The sequence below is a fragment of the Ambystoma mexicanum genome, chromosome 14, assembly GCF_040938575.1.
Source record: "Ambystoma mexicanum isolate Mex_15411 chromosome 14, UKY_AmexF1_1, whole genome shotgun sequence".
In the NCBI taxonomy this organism is placed as follows: domain Eukaryota; kingdom Metazoa; phylum Chordata; class Amphibia; order Caudata; family Ambystomatidae; genus Ambystoma; species Ambystoma mexicanum.
In genome coordinates this window covers 221,304,969-221,330,087 of record NC_090940.1, presented here as the reverse complement: position 1 = coordinate 221,330,087, position 25,119 = coordinate 221,304,969, and the positions used below count along the sequence as shown (strand labels likewise).

Sequence of the window (25,119 nt, the reverse complement as noted above, 5' to 3'; positions counted from 1 at the left end):
ACCTCCGGTTCCGGAAGCACCTCAAGACCTTCCTTTTTGCTTCTGCCTTCTCTCTTCCTCTGCCGTGTTGATCTGTTCTGTCTCAGTCTCAGCATCAGCATCGTGCACCTGGGGTCTCTCTGTTTCCGGGCCCAGGTACCTGCCCACTCTGCCACCCACCTGCACTGCCTCCGGACAATCCCTTCCACTGGCGTCTGTATCTGTAACCCTAGAGTCCCTGCCCCCTTTTATTTTTCTGCACTTATTCAGAGACACCCTGTCTGTTGCCTTATTCCTAGCACTTGCCACTTGCTGACTGCACTACCACTGTGTGCTGCTTTTGGTTATTTATATATTTATTCATATTTTATTTACTTTTTATTTTTGCTCCACACTTTCCACCTCTCCCCCACCCCATCGCACTTACCCCACTCACTCTCCCATACACTTTCGCGTTCTCAGTATCACTAGGCCTAGTAAGATCAGTGTTTTTGTTCGAGGGGATTGGGTCCTCCGACGTATTCCATACCTATGACAGGTAATGTCCACAGCTGTGCTGCTTCGGAAAATCTTTGGCGTCTGCGTCCTGCGTCGATGACGTCGATGCGCCGTCTCCGAGGACCTCCTCCGACGGCCGACGTCACCCGATGTGATAAGTAGGACGCACGACGCCCATAGCCTTAGTTCCGTTTTTTCCGCGAACGTGTTCGCTTCGTGAATCTCGGTACGCCTCGACTCGTTGGAGTTTGCTGTTTTCAATTCTCGGTTCGTTGAACCTGTTCGGTTTGTTGTGAAGACCTGTTCGTGGCGATGTCTTTCTCATCTTCAACCCTGCGTCCGACCTTCAAGAACTGCAGGGACTGTGGGTCCAAGATGTCGGTCACGGACTCGCACAACGCCTGCCTCTGTGCCTCGGGGAGGCCCACGATACGGACGACTGTCGACTGGCAGTCGCTCACGGCAAAGGCCTTGCGGGAACGCAAGAAGAAGTCCAGTGGGTCTCCTTCCAGGAGTCGGTCTCGCCACTCCTCCGCCTCTTAGAGGCATTCCCAGAAGCGCCGGCATAGGTCGCCTTCACCGTCCTCTTCCGAGGACTCCGCCCGTCGGCGGGTCGTTTATCCCTCCATGCAAGCGACACCGGAGGAATGGGCTTCCTTCGGGAAGCAGATGCTAGCGATTCTTGAATAGCAGGGCACCGGTCCGTCCGCGCCTCCGAGTGGGGTCGGTCGGCACCGGTCGAGAGACACCGCCTGTACGCCTTCGGGCTCGGGTGGTCGGCACGGCTCGCGGGAGAGGTCCCGCTCGGACAAGGGTAGCCGTTCTCGCCATGCCCGTTCCAGGTCCCGGTCCTCGACGCGCTTGAGACCGCGTGATCCTGTGCCATCTTCGAAGAAGACGTCGACGCCTGTGGCGCCGAGGTCGTCGACGATTTCTCTCGAGGCTCCGCCTCCGAGGGGGTCGTCGGCGCCTAGGTTGTCGAGAGACCTGCTCGGAGCACCGGCTTCGAGGCCCGTGTCGACGCCGCCGATGCTGGCGGCGCTGCAGCTGATGTCGACGCCGATTCGCTCGACGTCGACGCCTTTTCTGTCAACGCAGGCGCCGACTCGTTCGCCGCCCTCGACGCCTTTCGAGGTGGTGTTGTCGGAGGGGCACCGTGGCACGGGGTTTGCCCCTAGGAAGGCTATGGCTAAGGTCAGGAACTGCTTTGGTCCACAGAGGTCTTCCTCTCCCCGCCTGGAGTACATTTCAGAGGGTGATGAAGGCTCTGATGGGGACTTGGTTTCCGGTTACAGTTCCAGATGACCTTATCTCGGGCCATAGCCAGTTTGATGATCTGCGGCAGCCACTGCATGATGCCAGTGGACTGGGCACCTCTCCGGAGGTGGAGTTTTGTAGGCCGGAGCCTGGCACTCATGCCGATTCTTCATATCGGCGCCTTATGTCTCGGGTCACCGAGTACTTGGGTTGGTCAGCTTCCCCAGGGGAGTTCGTTCAGGATGATCTCACAGACATCCTTGATCTCGGTCCCCCCACTGACCCGGTTTTGCCTTTTCATATGGCTCTGCAGAGAAGGGTGGCGGCGGCTTGGACTGCTCCGGAGAGTCTCCCGGCAGTGGGCAAGTCTTTGTCGCGAAAATACCGTCCAGCCAGTAGCGACCCCTGCTACTTATCTAGGCACCCCACTCCGGAGAGTTTGGTGGTGCAGGCGTCTACGGCCCCGGCAAAGCAGGCGTCGTATCCTACCATCCCTCCGGATAGGGACGACAAACGATTTGACGGCTGGGCGAAGAAAGTGTTTTCTTCAGGGGGTATGGCGCTTAAGGCACATATGGAGTTGGCCGCCTTGTCTCGTTTCACACACACTCTGTGGAACTGTGTTGCATTAGCGGCTGAACATATTCCCGAAGGGGACGAACGGGATGGTTTCCTTGCTATGGTTCAGGATGGCAAGGATGCTATGTGCGAGGCCGTTCAGTCGGGTTTGGACTTGGCGGATTGTGTCAGCTGGTCCATGGCGGCGAACACCGTAATGCGCAGGTTTGCGTGGTTGCGGAAGTCTGGGTTCGCTCCTGATGTGCAGTCCCGGCTCCTTAACATGCCCTTTGACAGTGAACACCTTTTTGGCAGCAAGGCTGACGAGAGCCTTGAGAGGTTGCAGACCTCCAAAGCTGCAGCGCAGTCGTTGGGCGCTGCAGTTTGCCAACCTCCGCCTTTTCGTCCTAGGGGACAGCAATGGAGGGGAGGTTCCTTTCGCTATTACTCGTCCTTCAGTAAAGCGAGGGGAGCTAGCAGTCAAAGAGGCCATCGTAAGAGTGCCAGAGGTGGAACTAAAGGTACTTGAGGTGTCAAGGCCGCTCGGGCAGTTGCCTCTTTATCCTCAGGCAACACCGCAGCCGCTACCGCTCAGTCATGATGCCAGGTCCCATGGTTCGCCGGTTGGGGGAAGGCTGGCGCAGCATCTTGTAGAGTGGCAAGCCATTACTTCGGATGTGTGGGTTCTGGAGATCATAACCCACGGCTACTGTCTTCTTTTTCGGCAGAGGCCTCGCGACAATCCACCAGGGAACCTCTTTGAAGTGTCCGGATACGCTCCTTGCGCAGGAAATTCAAGCCTTGCTGGAGAAAGGTGCCATAGAACTGGTGCCTGTAGCGGAGAGGAACAAGGGATGGTATTCCCCTTATTTTTTGATTTCATGGACTTGCGCGGTTTGAACAAACTCCTCAGGAAGGACAAGTTCAAGATGGTGACTCTTTCTCAAGTTCTCCAGGCCCTTCAACTTCAGGACTGGTTGGTGTCTCTCGACCTCAAGGATGCTTACTTCCATGTGCCGATGCATCCCAAGCACAAGAAGTACCTGATGTTCGCGGTTGGCGACTCGCACTTTGTTTCGGGTCCTGCCGTTCGGATTGACCTCCGCCCCGAGGGTTTTCACCAAGCTCATGGTGGTGGTGGCAGCGCATCTCAGGAAAGGGGGGATTCACGTCTACCCCTACCTGGACGATTGGTTGATCAGGGGGAGCTCTCCCGAGCAAGTCCTGGATCATCTGTCCGTCACCTGCCACTCCCTTCACAGGCTGGGCTTCTCCCTCAATTGAAAGAAGTCCCATTTGACACCAACGCAGCGGCTCCAGTACATCGGAGCAGTGCTCGACACGTCCCTGGGGCACTCTTTTCCTCCTCAGGTGAGGGCTCTTCACATTCAGCAGATGGTGCACAAGTTTCAGTTTGCCCAGGATCTCCCAGCGTCCGAGTTCTTGAGACTGCTCGGCCTCATGGCATCCTACATTCTTCTGGTGCCAGAGGCTGAACTGCGGATGAGATCTTTGCAGTGGGCACTCAAGCTCCAGTGGTCTCAGTCCTCCGGCAGGCTGTCGGACCCTGTTCAGGTGCCGCCCTCGGTGGCCCGGGACCTTCTGTGGTGGGCCGTCGAGGGCAATCTGATGAAGGGGGGCCCCATTTTGGCTGCCCTGGCCGGAGGTGACAATCGTGACGGACGCATCCCTCACAGGATGGGGAGCTCATGCCAACGAGTTGACAGTCAGCGGTCGTTGGTCTCTGTCGGAGTCCAGACTCCATATCAATCTGTTGGAGCTGATGGCCGTCAGGCTAGCCCTGAAGGCTTTTCTGCCGACTGTGCGTGGAAAGAGTGTCCTGATTCTAATGGACAACACGGTGGCCATTCACTACCTCAACAAAAAGGGGGGGGGGCAGGGTCACTTCCGCTGTGCAGGGAGGCGATGCAGCTCGAATTCTGGGTCATCCAGCAGGTAGTTTCGATCTCGGCTGTTCATCTGGCCGGAGACGACAACGAGACGGCGGACGCTCTGAGCAGGCAGAGCTCGATCTCTCACGGGTGGGAGCTGGCTCAGGAGATTCTCCTGGAGATCTTCGCCCTTTGGGGGACCCTTCAAGTGGATCTCTTCACCTCCAGTGTCAACCGGAAGTGCGAAAGGTTTTGCTCGCGGGAATTTCCTCCAAAAGGAGCCTTAGGAGACCCGTTTGTGGTGGAGTGGTCATTCCCACTGCTGTACGCATTTCCTCCAGTTCCCGTCATCCCGCAAGTGCTGCGGAGGTTACGGAGGTTCGGTTCCCGGGTGATCCTCATTGCTCCGGCGTGGGCCCGGAGGACGTGGTACCCGGACGTTCTAGACTTGTCCATCTGCCCTCCACGTCGTCTTCCCTACCGAGACAATCTGCTCTCACGGGAGGGGGGGGGGGGTCAGGTTCTCCGTCCAGAGGTCAGATCCCTCAATCTTCACGCTTGGCTTCTGAAAGGTTGAGGTATAAGGATTGGGACCTCCCTGAAGACGTGATGGAGGTGTTGCTCTCGGCCAAGCGGTCGGCAACTAAGTGTCTGTACCGTTGCCGTTGGAGAAAGTTCTGCGACTGGTGCAGAGTTCAGAATGTGGATCCTTTTGAATGTGACATTCCCATGGTTCTGTCTTTTTTGCTTTCTTTGGCCCACAGGGGCTTGCAAGTGGGGACCATTAAAGGTTACCTGGCGGCGCTGTCCATATTTAAGCGCTCGTCTGAAGAGTGTTCCGATTTTAAAATTGCTTTAATTTCACAGTTTTTGAAAGGGCTCACTAATGTGTTCCCTCCGTCACCTTTTCTGGTGCCAGGTTGGGATTTGAACCTTGTTCTTAAGTTTCTTATGGGTGCTCCGTTTGAGCCTTTACATTCTTGCCCTTTGAGGCTGTTAACTATGAAAACTGTGTTTTTGGTTGCGGTTACTTCTTCTCGCAGAGTGAGTGAGTTACAGGCACTTTCAGTTAAGCCACCCTTCACTGTGTTTCATAAGGACAGGGTTGTCCTTGGAGTTCGTCCTTATTTTCTTCCGAAGGTGGTTTCGGAATTTCATTTGAGCCAGAAGGTTGTTCTTCCGGCGTTCTATCCTCCTCCACATCCTGGTAAGGAAGAGGAGAGGCTCCATAGGCTTGATCCTAGGAGAGCGTTGAGCTTTTATATTTCGCGCATGTCCCGGGTCAGAGTGAACGATCAACTTTTCATTGGTTACGCTGGAAAGCGTTTGGGACAAGCTGTGACGAAACAGACTTTGTCTCGTTGGATTATTTTAGCTATCTCCGAGTGTTACCGCTTGGCGGGTAAGGATCCTCCGGCTGGCTTGCAGGTCCATTCTACCAGGGGAGTGGCTGCGTCTACTGCTCTGCAGAGGGGAGTTCTTATTCGTCACATCTGTGATGCAGCCACCTGGGCTTCAGTACATACTTTTGTATGTCACTACTCCCTCGATTCCATCAGAGGGCAAGATCTGGCCTTTGGCAAGGCAGTTCTCTATTCCGCAATTTGATTGGGCATGCTAAATTTGTATACTTAATTCTTTCCCACCTCCTTGCTTGGTACTGCTTTGGGAGTCTGTCATAGATATGCAATACGTCGGAGGACCCAATCCCCTCTAAGAACAAGTTACTTTCTTACCTGGTAACGTTCTTTCGATGGGATGGTCCGACGACGTATTCTGTATCGCTCACTCCCTGCCTTCCCCGCTGCAGAATTTCTTTTGCGATTGCAGCTTGCGTTCCGCAAGGCCTTGTGTGTCTGACTGGCAGAAAACTGGTGGCACACGTTCTGGGGAAAAAACTATAACTGAGGCTATGGGCGTCGTGCTTCCTACTTATCACATCGAGTGACGTCGGCTGTCGGAGGAGGTCCTCGGGGACGGCGCATCGACGTAATTGACGCAGGACGCAGACGCCAAAGATTTTCCGAAGCAGCACAGCTGTGGACATTACCTGTCATAGATATGGAATACGTCGTCGGACTATCCCATCGAAAGAATGTTACCAGGTAAGAAAGTAACTTGTTCTTCTCCCTTGTTCTCTTCCTTGCCTCATCATGCTCTTAAACACATGAGTATGAGCGCGATACAAATAAAATATCAGTATCAATTCCACTGCTGTGTTTTGATGTACTGTTCTATAACCATCCTGGCTAAAATATAACTTTCTGAATGAAACATCCTGACTAAGGTATTGTTTATGAAATGCAATGTGATAAAAAGTGATTGTCCTTTAGAGAAAATAACATTTACATTGACTTTTGACTTGATGTATGACGAAAGTGTCATTTTGGTTTGACGAGCAAAAGGTTGTGGAATCTTGAACAATTGTCTTAAGAGTGAAAAACCCTTAAGGAACTGAGTTAGTCACTTTGCCAAGTGAAGGACACATTGGAACTGTGTATCCTACCTGGAGTGAAACTTGGCTAGTGAAAATAACTTTGGTTTGAAACATCATGAATTGATCCAGGGTAAGGGGATCCAACCCTGGTCACAAGGATTCCGGTTTGTTACTTTTGTGTTTGGAATGTAAATGCAATTTTGTGAAGTTTCAACTGCCAAATAATTCTGTTGTGTGTATTAGTGTGAGGGACAGATATGTTTGGACACTAGGTCATTTTCCTTTAGCATTAGTTTGTTAGGTAGGGAAATCCTTGTTAGGCGTTTATCTCTCCCTTTATTATTTAATAAAATGGCGAGTTGCGAGAAAACTCTACATATGTATCTGTCTCGCATTTCTTACCCCTCAAATCCCCCTGAATATAAGGAATTTATCTCTGCTTTTATTTTGTATAAAACCCCTGAAATACATTGCGTGTGTCCTGCCATCCTGTTATCTTCAGTGGCCATCCTGACACTGCGTGTTGGAGCATCTCTCAAACACGCCTCGTCTCCAGCCTCTTAAATGTACCCTCTCTTCACCAAAACGTTTTATTAAGTCTACTATTGGAATGTGGTTTCACCATAGTTTGCGTGGATTTTTGGAGGGTTTTATGGAGAAAAATGGGTTGCGGTCTAGAAGACCAGTTGTCTGCATGGATCTACGTGAAAACATCAAAAATAATCACTGCGAATCCCATATATATCAGTTCCTCTTCCCTCTCTTTTTACATCTTCTTATTTATATTGGATTGTTTTGTTGATGTCTGCTGTCACATAGGTTTCCTTAAGATCTGTGGGGTTGTTTGAATTTGCATTGTTTATTACTAGGGGGAACCTTTATCACTTATAATATAGATTAGTCTAAAGGAATTACTCTATTATGGCATTATTGTCTACCCCAGTTATATTAGAGGAAATTATTTTGCTTAGCTTTTAGAAATGTGACATATTGTTTTTTGTTTAATTTAATTCTAATTTCTGTTCCAATAATAGTGCGCCAAGGTCACATGAATACTAGGATCTTCTTGTTTCGTCTCCCCGCCATTCCTCTCTTGTTTTTTTCTTTGTCCTTCAAAACATTCCTTTCAAATTTATTATAATTTTTTTTTTTTTTTTTGTATTATTAGTTTGCATAAAACCTTATACAACATATAACACCAAAGAAAAACACATTTATACCTTTCATACAACCAATACATAAGCATATAAGAATGCATTGATATAAAAGATGGAGACAAAGTTATCATACCATACAAAAAAAGAAACATAGAAAGAAATTTCATCTAAAACATCTAAGACATCAGCATTTTACAAAATTCTTAAGATTCCTTCCCAGCCCTAAAATCAAATTACATAGAAGTTATCTACCTTGTTAATATCATTACCCGTTTTTACCTTATAGGTACCTACACAATTAATTCTTTATTTTTGGCTTCCAATTCCTCCGTTATATTTTGAAGAAAGAAATTCAAAGCGAGAGTTAGGGAGATATTAACACCCCACATGCAACGACTCCAGAACAGATTTTTCGACATTTCTAAATCCTCATCAAATCTATCGGTGAGGTATAGAGCTCGTTTCGACCCAAAATGGACACATGTTAAGACAAGGTGCTTGAGAGTTTCTAACATGTCAGTTTCTCCACAAAAACGACATGTAAGGCTAGGTAAAATATAATTAAGCACCTTTCCTTTATGTATCCAATAATGTATTCTTTCTAGGGTCGGCATCTGGTTAAGTCTAAAACGCATAAATTTAGTTCTCGCCCTATAGCAGGGGAATCTAAGTAAATAAAGGGGGATACATTCCCTTGCATGTACAAATTTAGCATATTCCTTATAGGTTGCATAGGACTCTTTCATTGACTGTATCCACCCAATCCGCCTTGAATAACAGTTTCTTAACTAGGCCGGGTGGTTGCACCAAGTCATCTAAACTAGAGCCTAAAATATATAACAGAGCATTCATTCTGTCGCTGAATCCCTTAATTGATTGGACTGACCCAGATTTAATCACCCTATTCAACAACTCATACAGGGTATTTATACGAGGGTCATTCATTTTTCTAAAAAAGGAAAGCTGTCTCCACAAGTATCTGGCTTTGAGAGAGACTAGACAGAGTTTGTGCCGGATAATGGCATTGGGGATTGCCATGGAAAGGCCCATTACTTCCTTCCATAATTTCCCCTGAACCACATTTAAATAGGAACTCATATCCTTGGTGCAAATATCCAGACCATATAAAAGAACCGGCTCACATTTAGCAAGGTAGAAACGTCTAATGGGTAGGAGCGAAAATTTACATACTCGAACCCTCAAAAATTTCATTTGAGTCTTTAATTTAGACGCTTTTTCTGCAAGACTCAATTTCCACCTCTTTAAGCTAGAATTGTTAGAAAAATTATAGCCTAAGTATGTTATGGCCTGCACCTGTTCCACCAGATTGTCACCCATATTCCAGACATAAGATTTGACAACTCTCTTCTTAGAGATTACAATCGTTCCAGATTTCGATGCATTGGGGGAAAGATTATTCATCATAGCATATTGATAGAAAATATCCATCCTTCTACGAAGACCCCGTGGGGTACGATCAAAAAGAATGAAATCCGCAAAGGCCATCCACTCAATAACCAAACTACCCATCCTAACGGGAGCGATGGAAGGACCCCGCCATATATCCTCCACATCGCTGACGTACAGGTTGAAGAGCGTGGGTGCAAGAGAACAGCCCTGCTTAACACCCACCTCAGTCTCTATGGCATCAGAAAGGGAACCTTCGTAAGATAAGCGCACCCTGACAGAGGTATTTCTATGTAAAAGAGCCAAGAGTTGAACAGTCTTACGTGGAAAATTCATTGCTAACATTTTGGTCCACAGTCTATCTCTAATGACCCCGTCAAAAGCGTTAGAGAGGTCCAAGGATGCCATATAGACTTCGCCCATTTTAGTTTGATGGACTGTATCTCTTAAATGAGCCAAAATATTTCCGTTCAGGTCTGTTCCCAAGCCTTCTCTAAAGCCTACCTGAAATTTACTGAAGCAGGCATTCCTTCTAGTAAATTTATTGATGTCCCTTAAAAGTAGAATGCCAAAGACCTTACTAGCTGCATCTAGAAGGGCTATAGGTCTATAATTCTGAGGGTTAAATATAGGGACAATAATACTCTGGGCCCAGGTTTTAGGAATAGTATGGTATTTAAAAATATCATCAAATATAGGTTTGAGCAAATCAGCCCATATTCCAGGGGATGTCTTTATGACGAAGGGGGGATTGCCATCCGGGCCTGGTGCTCTAGAAGGTTTGAGTTTATTAATGGCCCATTTGATATCCTCTAAATCCCACCCACAATCTTCCACCACGGGGGGACCTAAATCCAAATCCTGTTCCCTTGTGAAGTAAACAGGTAATGCAAACTTTTGCTTATAGAAGGCACTCCACACTTCTGCTTGGATTGGGCAGTCAAGTTTGTCTTTTGCAGGCATGAGCATGGAGTTAATAGTAGCCCAAAATTTAACATCTCTGCCCTTACAGAGATTATGCATCATCAATTGATGTGCTTCATGATATTGATCCATTCTCAGTGATTTGATAAGATTTTTGTGTTTCAATATAATTTTTTTCTTTCTAAGCTGTAATTCAAAAAAGGGAATGGGCAGTTTCTTCAAGGCTTTAATTTCACTGTATTTATTACGCTTGGAGGTTTGAATTCTGGAGTCGCCTACCCTCATCCTAGGTTTTATGACCTTCCTCTCACTAGTGCTACTAATTTTGTAAACACATGACAATATAGTATTATAGAAGAATCCCCCCAAATCGATGTCTTCACCTCTAATAATATGAGGCAGCCTTCTGGATAGGTTACTCAAAACCAGATTATTGAATTTCGTAATTATTTTCTTATTCCATACAACCTTTCTCCCATTATTTCCAGCCTTTAGACCACACAGCGTGGGATTAATGTAATTACCCACATTGGGAATGGAAAGAGAAAAACATAAGGGAATATGATCACCCAATTCTACCTCCATAAGTATCAAGTTTCCACAGGCTTGCTTCCAGCTATTTAAAACATAGAAAAAGTCAATTCTAGAGTTATTACTTCCTCTTTTCTAAGTAAATTTCGGTAAATTCCAATCCCAGGCATGATCTAAAAGACCCAAGTCCCAATGATCAAGATAATTATCCCACCATATACCTCTTTTGATATGTGGAAGGAGCAATCTAGGAATCACCCCCCTTTCATTTAGTGTGGAACCCTCAGCACAGGCCGAATTAAAGTCCCCTCCCAAGATAATACAATTACCAAACCCTTTCTCGAATCATCCTCCCAGAATCATATTGAGAGTATCTTCCACTTCCTCAATAGTCACTTTTAACGGGTTCCAATAAAGATTCAACATGAGAATCGGCTCTACCCTATTCTCTGAAGTGAGAATAATACCCAAGAGCCAATCACTCCTGAAGATTACCTCCCCGTGAAACCCCAAATTACGATCAATGGCAATAATCAGACCACCACTAGGTCTGACCAAAGGTCCACGCGATGCTAAAGAAGAAAAAGTATAGAAACCTTCTATATATATATCAGACAGCATCATGGTTTCCTGAAAAAAATAAATGCAGGGGTGCACATAATTATCCCTTTTATTCAAAAACGTGTTGAGGTGTGCTCCCCCGCATGAATTCCAGGAAATCACATCGATATTAGAGCTGTTAGGAACGCCCACTATCCTGTCTGAGTGTCTCCAAGGTTTTAAGCGCTGGCTGTAACCATGACCAATCCTGGCCACTATTGAGAAGTCTAGAAATTAAAGCCAACCCTGGACCAAAGTTTTCTAGTTTATTGTTACCTGATTGTGGGATTTGTTGGGTTTGGATGTTATCTGTTTCCTTATATTGAAGAAACTTATCAACCTCTTTGTCATCTACTAAAGTAGATATATCATAACCCAAAGAGTTAAGATTCTTTTCTTGAGCACGTACCATATCTGCTACCATCGCTGAATGAAAACAACTTACCATACGATGGTTATTATGGTTGGGTAGAAAGATGGCGTCTATATCATCTGTTGTAATTGCTCGTAATAAGGGAATCTTTTTAAACAGGCTTAAAAGGTAGGTTCTATTTAAATAAACCTGCGAGTCTGTTTTATTATTATTGATCCAACCCAGTATCTTCCCTGTACAGATCTTTATAGGGGGCTGGGTCGGAATAGATTGCTTCTTTATGTGATCCACACTAGATTGGAACACAGCCTTTTCTTGAGGATCTTGGGTTTTGGGGGGTATCTCCTGTGTTATTACTAGTGGAATCAATCCCCTTCTCTGCTAACACCATCAGCCTTTGTAAGGGGGTGATACTGGGACATACTACTACTGGAATTTCTTGGGTAATAATAGGGTGCCCAATTTGTTGTGTGCCTACATATGTTCTAGCGTGTTTAGTACTAATTATTTTGCCTAAAGCTGTCATCTTGGTTTGTTTAGTTTGTATGCGCTCTAGGCCAACTTTTAGTATATTATTCTCCTCCGTACTTAGGTCAGTATTAATTTCCCCCCTGGGCTGGGAGTCTTTATTAATAGGCTCCCCCCGAACCTGACCCTCTTCCTTATTAGAGGCCTTATGGCTCCCCCTATCATCTGGCTCTTCTTGAAGCGGGATATTTCTAATTCCTTTGAGATTCGCAATTCTGCCTTTAATTTTTATGTTAGGCATGTTTTTGCTTTTTTTGGACATCCTAACCTGCTTTTTTGTCTTTTTTCGTCTACCGACAGGGGATTGGGGCTTCTCATTTATATCGTAGTCCGATATTTACTGGAGCTGTTACATCATTATTCATGTTTGAACCTATTTCTAATACCTGGACTGCTAATTTTTCCTCTCTACATTTTGTCTTTTGTTTACATTTTTGCCCTTTTTAGAGGAAGTATGTTGGGAGATTATTGAACCCTCACTACTAATGTTTAAACATTCCCCCTCTTTTATAATTTCTCTCACCTTCATCTGAGCGCTGGACTTTTCCGTGTCCTGTTCCTGAATAGGTCCTTCTGTTGCCATAATTATGGCATCCAGAAGGACCGAAGGACTATCTGGACAGCTCAGATCCTTTCCATAGTTTTCATTATTGGTTTTATTATCTCCTTTTCCCTGGGAGACTAAATCCTCTACCACTATATTTGACGAGGTGGGGCGATCTCCTGTAAGCATAACTTCCAACAGAGTAGTAATCTTAGCATCCATGGTCATTAACCTAGTCTCTTGTTCCTCTCTATATTTATCAAGTAGACTCTTTTCTTTAGTAATCTGTTCATTAATGTTCTTAGCCTCCACTATACCCTCCAAGAAAGCCAGACGAGTCACTAATTGGTTAAAGGCAGCTTGTTGCCCTACCATAGAGCAACCAATAGTCTCTTGGGATTCACCTAGGGTTTTCAAAGCCAAATTCAAACTAATGTGTAAATTGGATAGAAGTGGTATCAGGTAATCTCCTCTCTCCTCCCTTCTCAAACCTGGATACTCCTGTTTATCTTCGTCTACCCCACGACTTTCCAATATGGTTCGCTGAGGGTCGGTAGCTTTATCTACCGTTATGGGTAAGTAATCCCTTTCCTTATCAGTTTGGGTATAGCTGGTCTTACTATATATAGGTGGTATAAATGTCTTTATAGTCGGTCTAATAGGGGATAGGTGCCTACCCTCTTGTTGTTTCCACATTATAGAAGTGTTTCTATTTCGTGAGAGTGTATCAATAGGCGCACCCTCTGATAAGCTCCTCACACCCTTGTCTTTGGACAAAAATCTACCTACTGGTATCTCTAGATCAACAATTTCCCTCAGCAAATGACCTGTAGCATCTGCCGTAATAAAGAAGGAATCATCCAAATCACTCTCCCCAATGGGCTGGTTAAGATTATACTTAGAACGAATGGGGGTCTCTTTAGATTGGTCCCCCCCGCCAGCCTGCTTAGAGCTCCCCGATTGAGGAGAATCGAGGGCACATTGCACCTTATCCTTATTATCCTTCCCAAAGATAAATGTTGCCGACGAAATGTGAGTGAATTGCAAAGTTCCACACAGTTGTTTCCCCTTCCATATCAGAGAATCCAAGCATTGATTATCCCCTGCCTGTAATTTCCCAGTAATAATCCTCTTCTGAAGAGGAGTGGACGCATGGTACCGAACTACCCTTTTAGTACCAATTTGACTTTGTTGAAGACATTCCTCATCTGTAAGTTCCTGTCTGGAGTCTGGAATGTTCCTATTAGCCCCCGTATCCTCTATGTCTGGTATGTCCACATTTACCTCAGTCAAGGCTACAACCTTCAAAGTTGCAGGATCTGTGGTGGGATATCCCTTCGGGCTCCCTTCAGCTCTAATATTAGAATTTTCATTAATATTCTCAACCAATAAATTCGAGGCAGCCATGTTTTCAGTGTGGTCAATACTAATAAGCGCCTCACAATGAGTCAGAGAGCCTGATTGGACCTCTACTATCTTAGTAGCTTGACACACTGCAGTTTCAAACCCGCTTCTAAGTGCGGGCATATTATAATAAAAAATTTAAAAAAAAACCCAAAAAAGAAATATATTAGAAAATATTAGATTAGAAGAAAAAGAACCCCCTGGGGGGAGATCAGCTCGCTGCCTCTAAGTAGCAGAGACACAAAATTAGTTTTTTTTTTCTTTCTTTTTTTTCTTTTTAAAAATGGCTGGGGACAAGACTAATCTAAAAACCAAATCATTCTGTACTGTAGTTGTACCAAAAGGAATGTGTTTAAATTAAAACCCGAGGGGAGAACAGCTCGCAACCTCTGATTATAATTGGGTCAGCTTAGAAGCATAGTTATTTAAAATATCCACATTTAAAGAATGGGTTTAAAGAAAACACTCAGTTGCAGGGTTGGGTACGCCCGGCGGCTAGTGGAGCTGCCAGAGTCCGACTCTCCACCCCGTACCCTGGAAGCTTAAGAAGGACGTAGGTCAAAAGTTAGTAGCAGTAGACCAGATTACTCACAGCCGAACAGCGGCTCCAGCCCTTACTGCCTCCAGGGCTTAACGCCGCAAGGGTGGTTGTGCCGGCGCTTTATTCCTCGGCGATGGTCACGTGATCATGCACGTGACAGAGCTAGTCCCTGCCTCCTCCAGGAAGCAAATCCGATCTCCAAATACAGCAAGAGCTGCAAACTGCTCGCAGTGCTGTAGGGAGATAAGCAGCAGCCGGCAAATACACAGGAATAAAACACAGCGTTCCTTCAGGCCAAATAACTACCAAATAATTTATTATAATGACTGTTGATATTTTATCAATTGGTATCAAATGTTGTGCAATAATGTTGATCTCTTTTTTATGCTGCTGTAGTTAATTATTCTTATAGATAGAACTTTAGACGTAATATGGAAATTAGTACCTATAAAATGTTTTTGCTGTTTTGCACTGGTCAAATGTTTACTTGCACTAAGCACTTTATAGCAAAAAGTGCACCATGCACTTTATGGCTAAAATGCACTGAGTACCTTATAGACTATTTAAAGCCTAATCGGAGTCATATATCCGGGTTGTTGCTGCTTTGCATATTTGCACATGGTAGCTTTTCTATGGTCTGAAGTTCATAATAGTATTTTAGCATGCATCTCATTTACGAATGCTAGTAATAGTTTCTATTGATTTTATCATAATAATTGTGAGCAACATTGCAGTAGGTTATAATATAACAATCACGGCAATTGATTTTAAATGCGGGCAATGGAACATCTGATTTGGAGAGCTCGCTTTGCCTTTTATTTTTAATGGAAGCAATGGACAAAACTACGCAGTGTTTTATTGCATATACAGCACTAGGCAATAATTAAAGTTCGGGCAATACAATGACATTGGTGGCATGCATTTAGAGGCTTTACATGTTTAACATATAGCTGTCATTTCTAAATATTGCTATGCACTAAGCGTTTACTTTCAAAGGAATTCTACTGGTCATATGGGCGTTTTATTTGATTTTATTTTTCAATTGGCCCATATAAGAAGTGAAATGACGCTCAACAATGTGACTTTTACGTAAAGGTGCACATTCATATATATTTTGTTTTACAAATTTGTAAGCCATTACATAGCCACTTGCAAGTGTTAAGATGTCTGCCATTGTGTCTGAGCTGAAACACTGTGTAAGGAATGAAGACATTCTATTTGGAAAGGTGGGGATAGAGACTAAACAGCCCATTTAAAGTCACCTTGTTTATGTTTGCACTTTTGAACGTGATCAAGTGGTCTGTGTATCGCGAAACGCGTCGTTTTCTGGTTTATTTCCATGCAAGCTGACATAAATAATAAAGCATTGTTAGTCTGGACCGTCTTTGGAGTGTTTTCGCCTCTGTGTGGAGAGTTACTATGGCCATCGCTACTGTTTTTGGGAGTGCATTCCGCCGGTTCATTTCCGGGTTCCATTGCAGTTCCGGGATCTGGTTTCTTTTTTGGGGGGAAAAAATATATATATATATATATATATATATATATATATATATATATATAAGATCCCTGCAGCCCCCCATCCTCCCCTACTGTCCCACATTTATTATCACCTACCCCCACTCATAAAATATGCAGTGAAATCTGGTTAAATAAATACAATGTTATGTGATTTTCAGTGATGGTCTAGGTGCTTTGATGAGGTTGCATCATGTCAAACATGTTTTTGATGGTGTTGTTGAAGAACTGAGTGGAGCTATGTGGCAGTATTTACATTTTGCTGGGGAGGTTGTTTTAAAGTAACGTAGTGGGAGGTTTTGTTTTTTGTGTTATGTGGGCCAGCATTTGTTAAATGAAAGTTGCTAACCTGGCATTGAGAGTTACAGAGAGTGATGATGATATTCCTGTGTCTCCATTATTGTGCATGAAACAATATAGTACTTTTTTTTAAACATGTGACTTTTTATTTTCATTTAGGGTCTTGCTTATTTACACTGCAAAAGCAAAATGCATAGAGACATCAAGGTAAGGAATTGCATTGCCTCGAACTTGTATGATCATGTGCATCGCTATTGCTTGTTAAAAGTGCCTCTATACAGTACCTTTTTTGCAGAGAAATTTTTTTGTTTTAAAATGTGAAACATGGATGACCTTAAACTGGTATCGGTAATAATATCCCTATATATATGGTGGCTGTATATAATGTCGTCGGGTGAAGGTTGTGACGATATTATATCTGTGACCATATATATAGGGACAGGGGGTGGGGGTTTGCGGGGGTGTCCCCTGCTTCGCTTGAGAAAAGAAAATGTTTGAGGGTTGCAGTGGTGTCCCTGCATGTTCCATCTAATAATGTTCCCGCAAAAACCAGCTATTTTTCAGCCTTTTTTTGCATGCCATTATTTTTGAGGGGACATTATTACATGGAACCTTTATACTCTCCAGTTGAGTTAAATATGTGTAGAATGAAAGTGAGACTGCAGTGGAGAGCCATAAATGAAGAAGTTGGACTTGTGGCTTAAGGCTTTTGAACAAATGCAAATCATGTTTGTGTGTTATACTTGTGTCTTGCTGTAATCGCCATAAATGGTGATGAATGAAAAGCTTTCAATTAATCATAGCCACTGGCAATTTTCCAGCCCACTTTTATTATGATTTATTTAGCCTATCTGTGCCATAAAAGGGGACAAATCATATACACATCAGTCTTAATCCTGTCACAGTTAAGAGCAGTGCTTCCAATTCTGCTAGCCCATGTCACCTCTACACCCGAACACAAGCAACACAAGATACATTTAGCTTTGTTGGCCTTTATCAGTGAGGTGCCAATTTCTCCCCCAGGAGGTTTGAGCTAGGTCCCATGTATGCACTGCACCATAAGGCATGTCTCGAGCCCTGCCACAAGCTTGCTGTTTTTTGGTTTTGGGGATGTTTGCTATTAGAAGCTCTTTAGAAACTGCAAGGTGCACTGAAAGCTTACAGATAGCTGTTCGGAGTGGAGGCTATAACAAGCAGGATATGGATCAATAGACAAGACCAAGACAGAATTAATTATATATTCTTTTATTTATTCTTTTACTAGTTGTTTCTTTGTAACGGAAATTAGCACAATGGTATAATCAAAAGTTGTCCCTCTCTATAAACAGCCAGGACAAGGTTGTTGGATCTGGTCTCGTTCTTCCACCATCTGCCGATTCCTTGGTGGCTCAGTGTTATTGAGTTTCCCAAACTGTCATTTGGGAGATCTGAGAGTTTCCCAAGCTTAGAGTTCAGGGTGGTTATCGGGCTTAAGGGAATACCTCTGTCCCTTAGTTGTTAGAATGTGATGCCTCAGAGTTCAAAAGAAGACACTCTCTCCCAGAACATTCTGGCATTCTTGGATCCAACAATTTGTGGGGCTCCTTACAAAGTTCACAAGGATTCGGGATAAGACCCCCAACACGTGTAGTCTAGGCAGTTTCTCTGCTTTTTCCCTTTTCAATGATCATCGGATATGAACACCTTTCTTTCCTTCATGCAACTCCAGTAGTTATCAGTGTTTCTCTTTTAATTTTAGGCATAAATGCCCTTTTTATTCAGATGGCGGTTAAGCCACCAGGGTTTGTCCTCCTGTGTCCCCATCAGCCAAATCAAGGTTTCCTTATCAACTCATTGTTCTAGGGCCCTGAATGCTCCCCTGCTGTCACCCTTTCTTCTTGCGTCTCTGTTCCTGCTCCTCCTCAATGCTACGCAGTGTGTTCTTTCCTCCTCCTTCCTTGAGTTCCACCCCTTCTGATCAGGGCTTCACGCATTCTCCGACCCTTGGCCCAGATTGGCCCTCTCAAACTCACCTGACAATATTACTTCTAACCTGGTCAATGCCCTTTATCTTCTATTGGATTATCACTCCCATCTTCTCCAGACAGTTGCTTCCAATCTCCTTCTCCTCAACTCCAGTCTCCTCCTACTGCCTTTCCCTGACTGACTCTTCAAAAACAATTGCCTCCTTTTAGATGGTCCTTTATTACCTCTTTCCCTCCAACCTTCTCCCTGACCCCAACCTCCTCCTTAAGATGCCTCTTCTCACCCTCGTCTCCAACTTCGCCTTCAACACTATCCACTTGTAATCGCCCCCTTGAATCGCCAGGTTGCTCCATATTCCCCTTGTCACCTTAGACTCCCAATGCCCACACTTTTGTCTTTCTTAGCGGACCTTGTATATCCTGCTGACTCCTTCCTTTGGGCCAATCTTGCACTAAGGAATAGTTGTAGAGGTCCTTTAGTAGTGGTTTGGGATTGACTGTGCACTGAACATAATAGTTTTTTTTAAATTGCTATCTTTTCTTTTTTCCATATAACCAAATTGTGTTATCTTGGACAATTGAATTGAAGGTGAAGAACTTAAAAGCATTTAAATGCTGCTAACCAAATTGAAACCACGAGCACGTCGCTGTGTGGACCAAGCCTACAATGTGTCTATCACTAAACACATGTTACACCTGAAACAGTAGTACTACCTATTGTTCCACATTGTCTTTCAAAATAGTACCTGAAGCGTATCTGCAAGCTTAACAGACAAACGGTTTCAGTATATAAAAACAAAGCCTATTGGTTTTGTCAATACCTGCTATTGTTGTCCCTCTCTCTTTTTTTTTTTATAACAATTTTTGTTATTTTAACATACAACCGAGTCGAGTAAACACTCTCAGCAGGCAGACCAAGGGTGATTGGACGTTTAGTGTCATATCTGCGTTAGACCATTTGCATGCTAAAGCTTCTCAATATTGTTGTATTTTGGAGCAGGACCAGAACATATGTAACATCTCTGCATTCTCTAGCATACATTTGGGACAACGCTGAACTGCTACATTACTGAATTTCCAAATCTTTTGGGGTATTAAGTACACGTTATGTGTGATGTATAGTTGTATCAGTTGCAGCTTTGCGTTTCTGGATATCCACCATTTGTGTTATGAAAGCACTTTCAGCCAGCCCGCATCAGTGAACGACTTTTCTAAATCTCTTCCCATGATTGACGCACAGTTAGCTCTGATGCCAGATGTTTCTTAAGGAACAGCTCATATAGTCAAGAGACAACGTGTCATCCCTCTGATGCTTCATACAGTGTGTCCACCACATTGCTTGGGTCTACTTGGTCACGCCGTGCCAGCCATTTTTGCTTCATGAGTATTCTAAACATAGCGTTGTGTAATATATATTGTCCATTGTGTATGCTGTTTCTTCTACTAGGGACTGGAAGTCTATTAATGCGTCTTCTATGAACAGAGCACTGACTGTCGCTATTCCACTCGGGAGGATAGCTCAGCGGCAACGTGCTTGCCTTGGAAACAAGACGACATGTAGCAACACGGGTTCGATCGTGTTATAAATAACCTATCATATCTTATATCACTCGGTTCCCAATACTTTTGTATGTTTGACTTCATTTGTTGGTTGCCAGCTGCCAATGCTACCAATGGGATATGTGGTGAGAAGGGAGTGTTTATATTGAGTGACTTACAGGTTCTATGCCATAATTGTTTGCCTAGAAACAGCAGGTGTGGGCGGTGTCGTAGGTGAGAGTTGTGTCTCCATAACATCTCCTTCAAGTAAAAAGGTTTTCTGGCTGATCGTAACAGTGAGGTGTCTATTGTCAGTTCATCTGACAGCCAACCAGCGACAAGTGTAGCTGGCTAGCTAGGAAATATAGTTCAAAGTTAGGCACCCTGATTCCACCCAGGTCGTGTTGTCTGTGGAGTGTGGCCAGCCTGCACCCTTTGTTCTGCCATAAGAAACTCCTGCTTGTCGTGTCTAACGCTATTAAGAAACTCTTGGGTATATTATACGGGACGTTGGTAAAGAAGTATAGCAATCTAGGGAGCACCACCATCTTAAGTAGAGCTGCCCTACCCATAAGCAAGAGGGGCAACCGTGTCGAGAAGTCCATTGACCTCTCTACTCCCTCCACTACTTGTTGCGTATTATGGGTGTGTTCCACCTGGGGATCGTGGTAAATATATATCCCTAAGTATTTGAATTTGGTTGTGTTCCACCTGATTGCCAATGCGGGCAACGAGTCTTCTGTGATCCCTCTAAACCCGGGTAAAGGGAGAGAGCAAGATTTCGTGCGACTGACCGTACTGCCTGAGAATTCAGCGAATCTATCAAGTATCTCCAATATGTATTTGAAATTGGTTTCAGGCTGCTGTATATATAATAGCATGTCGTCTGCATACATGAATATCAGCTGGTGCGTGCCATCTATCATTATCCCCGCTTTTATGTATTCTTTACTGAGAAATGCTGCGATTGGTTCGAGGGCCAAGATGAAGAGCTTTGGGGACAGAGGGCCTCCCTACATGGTGCCTTTTTAGTAGTTCCCATTTCCCTGAAACATGGCAGCCGGTCTTGACTCTAGCTGTGGGTTTGGTGTATAAGAAGTGTACCCATTTGATGTATTTAGGTGCTATACCGAATCTGGAACCATGTCCATCTAATAGTCGAATGCTTTGACAGCATCTAGGGACACTATTGCATAATGATTGGTGCTGGAGTTGGTGCAATTTATGATGTGGCGTAGCCTGCGTAAGTTCCAGGTGGTGTTTCTCTATGGTACGTATCCTTTCTAGTGTGGTTGGATTAGATCGGCTATCAACCATTTAAGTCTATTTGCTAGCAGGGCAGTAAGTATTTTACTGTCTTGATTTAGAAGAGACAGAGGCCTGTATAAAACTGCATTCGGTGGGAGGCTTATTTGGTTTGAGGAGGGGTATGATTATGGCCTCGTCCAGCGATTCCGGGAGCGAGCCTTCCTCATATGCCTCATTCAACATCTCAAGTAATGGGGGTGTGACTTCATCCACAAATTCTTTATAAAACTTGCTTGGGAGTCCATCTGCTCCGGTAGTTTTTCCGGTCGGTAACCCTTTTATTGTGAATATGAATTCCTCATAAGTTATAGGGGCATCCAATAGTACTGCAGTAGCAGTGTCTAAGCATGGGAGTTCTACAAATTCAGGGTATGATGTCTCAGATGTCTCTTTATAGAGGGCTCTATAGTACTTGAAGAAGGGGAAGTTTGTCTGCTTGTGTGGTGTGTGGTGTGTTGTGGTTGCTGGTAATAGAGCGGATCATGTCCCGCTCATTGCCACTTTTATACAGCATAGGCTAGTAGCCTACCAGGTTTGTCACCCTCGGTGTGTTGTTGTTTGATGCATTTCTTGTAGTTTAGTTTGGCCAGTCTGTCCCAATGCTGTAACCATTCTAGTCTCAATTTAGTGACATCTGGGTGGGGCACATGTTGGAGTTCCCCGTTCTTCTTTTTTGATTTCTACCAACTCGCTTTCCACTTTATTCAACTCATTAGTGATTACAGCTTGTATACCACCTGATTTTGATACGGCTTCTCCTCTAATAACTAATTTAAAGGCTTCCCGAAGTGTGTGCGCCGAAGCTGAACTGCCAGTGTTACGTTCAAAGTAACCGTTGATGCGTTCTCTCAGGCGGTCCCTGAATACCTTGTCTTGTAAAGCTTCTCCTCTCAGCCTCCAAATTGGGATGCATGCTCCAGGGGGAATCGTGTGCCAAACAATCAGGAATGGGGCATGATCTGATAATACACATGCTTTGTATTCTGCTTCAGTAAATTTGCATGCATTCTCTGCGATTACAAAGAAATAGTTTATTCTGGTATGTATGTTGTCCATTGGGGCAAAATAGTGTGAGTAGCTTCGCGAATGTGGGTGGAGTCCGTGCCAAATATCTGCCAAGTGGAAGAAGTTTAACAAGGTATTTAACGTTTTGGTTGGAGGTGTGGGGTGTGTAAATTTGTTATTTGATCTATTGAGCAACGGTTCTCGGGTACAGTTAAATTCTCTGCCCCATATTGTCATGGCCTATCCTTGTGTACAATGATCTAAAGAAGGATGAGGCATCGTGATTTGGGGCATACGTGTTCACTATACACATTTCCTTGTTTTCTAGAAATCCATGCACTAGGATCATCCTGCCCATGTTATCTGTAGTCGTTTTTAGAATTCTAAAGGGCACTGTTGACGCTATCCAAATCAACACCCCCGAGCATATGCTGAATATGTCGATCCCATTGTATGACCAACCTATTTCTTGCTGAGCGTGCTTTGTTTACCCTTGGTGAGATGCGTTTCTTGTAGCAACGCTATGTCAACTTTGAGTCTACATATTTATGTCATGAGCCTGTTTCTTTTAATGTAATTGTTTAGGCCCCTGACATGCCAGGTTATCAGTTTAAGACCCCTCAACATTTGTATTAATGAGTGACCCATTTGTGATGCAGGGGGCCCAGTCTAAGCAATGGATACAGTAGGTACCAGACATGCCCATGGTTGTGCTAATCCAGCCATTATTTTAGATGCTACCAGAGGCTGTGCAAACAAACCCACTAAATGTCCCCCCCTCCAACCCGTACACAACGCCAAACTGTAGCCCAGCTATACTTAGCATGCTCAGGCGTTCCTGCTTTATACTCCAGCGCTGCCCAGTCCAAGTTGCGGTGTCTAGTGTGCGGCTGGTGGATACTCTGCAACTCATATCCCAAAGGTGTATCTACAATGGGGTGTAAGCCACACCGTGTCCTCACTTTCCACCGAGCAAGGAAGTTGCTTCGATTATGCCCCAGCGTCTCTGAAATGCCAATGCGGCAAAGTTTGTGTCTCGGGTTTTACGCTATCTGGGTGAGTTCATATGTCATATGGTGTATCCGAACCCCTAGTATGTTTTGTATGCAAAAACCTGCAGTGCATGTCGGCCCGCAGGGAGACACCACGCAGTACTGTGGGTAGATGAGAGTACCGCCATTGTGCGTGTGCCTCATTCTGGTATAGGTGCCAGTTGCATCCATCCATCCATTCATGCATGCTCTCCAGGGTTTCAAAAAGCACTGCACAGCCTTTGTATATGACTTTTAAATGTGCCGGGTATATGAGCATGTATCTAAGATTGGCTTTTCGCTGAACCAATTTGCATTTTGCACCTTTGCACTTCTAGGGTGTAGTCTGGGTACGTCGCCAGTTTTGCCAATGCTCTCTGTATCGAGCCCCCCCATTTAGAAAAATCCAATATTCTTTCTCTATCCTTCTATTTCATTATCTTGGCTATTATTGGTCTGGAGGAGCTGCTGGTAGAGGCCTTTTGATGAATGACCTGTGCGCACATTCAACCGTTAAGTTACCTGGCCCATTTTCCTGGAGTATCACGTTCTCTACATACGTCCTGGGGTTGGTCCCCTCCTTTCCCTCCGGTAGGCCAATTATTCTGATATTGGTATACCTCGCCCTTCCCTCTGCATCTTCTGCTTTATTTTCCAGATTTCCGACCTGTTCCTGTAGTGCTATGATGTCTTCTAATGTGGTTTCATATTTGATGTAAATGAAAAATCTGGCTTTGAGGAAAGCTGCTCTGTAGGGCGACACCTTAAAATCCCGAAGTTAAAAAGTAGAGAAACTGCCACTGATGTGAAGTTGTATCTGTGAGTACATGGATGTCGCAGGTCTCTGGAACCAGACGGTAGTAAAGCCTAACCGTCACCACAAGAGATGTAGAATAGGAAAAAATTCCAGGACTCGGCGCCACCAGTTATACGGTCATTTAATTGTGTTGTATTGTCACACATTAAATGGTAAGGTAAAGCCCATAAGTGATAACATGTTTCGGCTCGCTCTGAGCCTTTTTCAAATCTGGGCCGAATCTCGATGAACCAATCCGAAAGACTGTATGTCAATGTAGTGGTAACGGGGTTAGATCCCCAAAACTGAATCTTAATTCAGCGGAAAGAAAATCGCACGCGTTGGCAAGAAGCTGCCCACCGCATTTGCAGTCCGAGCCCGACTTTTTTCACCATCCTGCGGCGGAACACATCTAATAACATCCGCTATTTATCCCAGGCGGATTTGTGATTTCGTTGAGCAGAATTGCTGCCAAACGACCCGGGGTGCAATCTCCCACCATTATCAACCACAAGGTTTTTCACCTCTTCAAAATGGCCGCCCGCCATGTCCATGACCTCCCCTTTGGCCAACATCATTTCGCCTGATCCCATTGGCCACCACTTCCTATTTCAAAGCCAATCGCAAGCCGGCAGGCTTGGAGCCGGCCCACCGAACGAAGGCACATAACAAAGGCACCATCCCCTGTCGTGAGCCTGTCGGGAGCCGTCAAGCCTAGAGCCACGACCCTTGCTCCCTCCTGCCGATCTGGGTAAGCGTGCTGCTTTCTCACAACACAGCCCTTCCCTGCAGATCCTAACTCGAGCTATTTACCAGGGATTTCACCGTACTACTGTCTGCCTTACTGACCCTAAACCCTACCTCATTCGAATCCACACGGCTCTCCCAGCTAATGTGCAAACACCCAGCTATTGTTACGGCTCTCAGACTTCCAAAGCTGCCCATGAACGCAACGCCTGCACAATACAATGTGCAGATGCTATTAACAGGTTATCAACCTAATGCACTGCATCCAATTACGCCACAGGCTT

At 44.8% G+C, this 25,119-nt stretch overlaps 1 protein-coding gene across 1 annotated transcript in view; it reads left to right on the top strand.

Annotated features, from left to right (window-relative positions):
• MAP4K5 (mitogen-activated protein kinase kinase kinase kinase 5) overlaps window positions 1-25,119 on the top strand; it is a 1,870,683-nt gene that overhangs the window by 525,708 nt on the left and 1,319,856 nt on the right. The window contains exon 6 of the mRNA XM_069638985.1: window positions 16,605-16,652. Coding sequence (XP_069495086.1) covers window positions 16,605-16,652 — 48 coding nt within the window. The remainder of the gene's footprint in view (window positions 1-16,604; window positions 16,653-25,119) is intronic.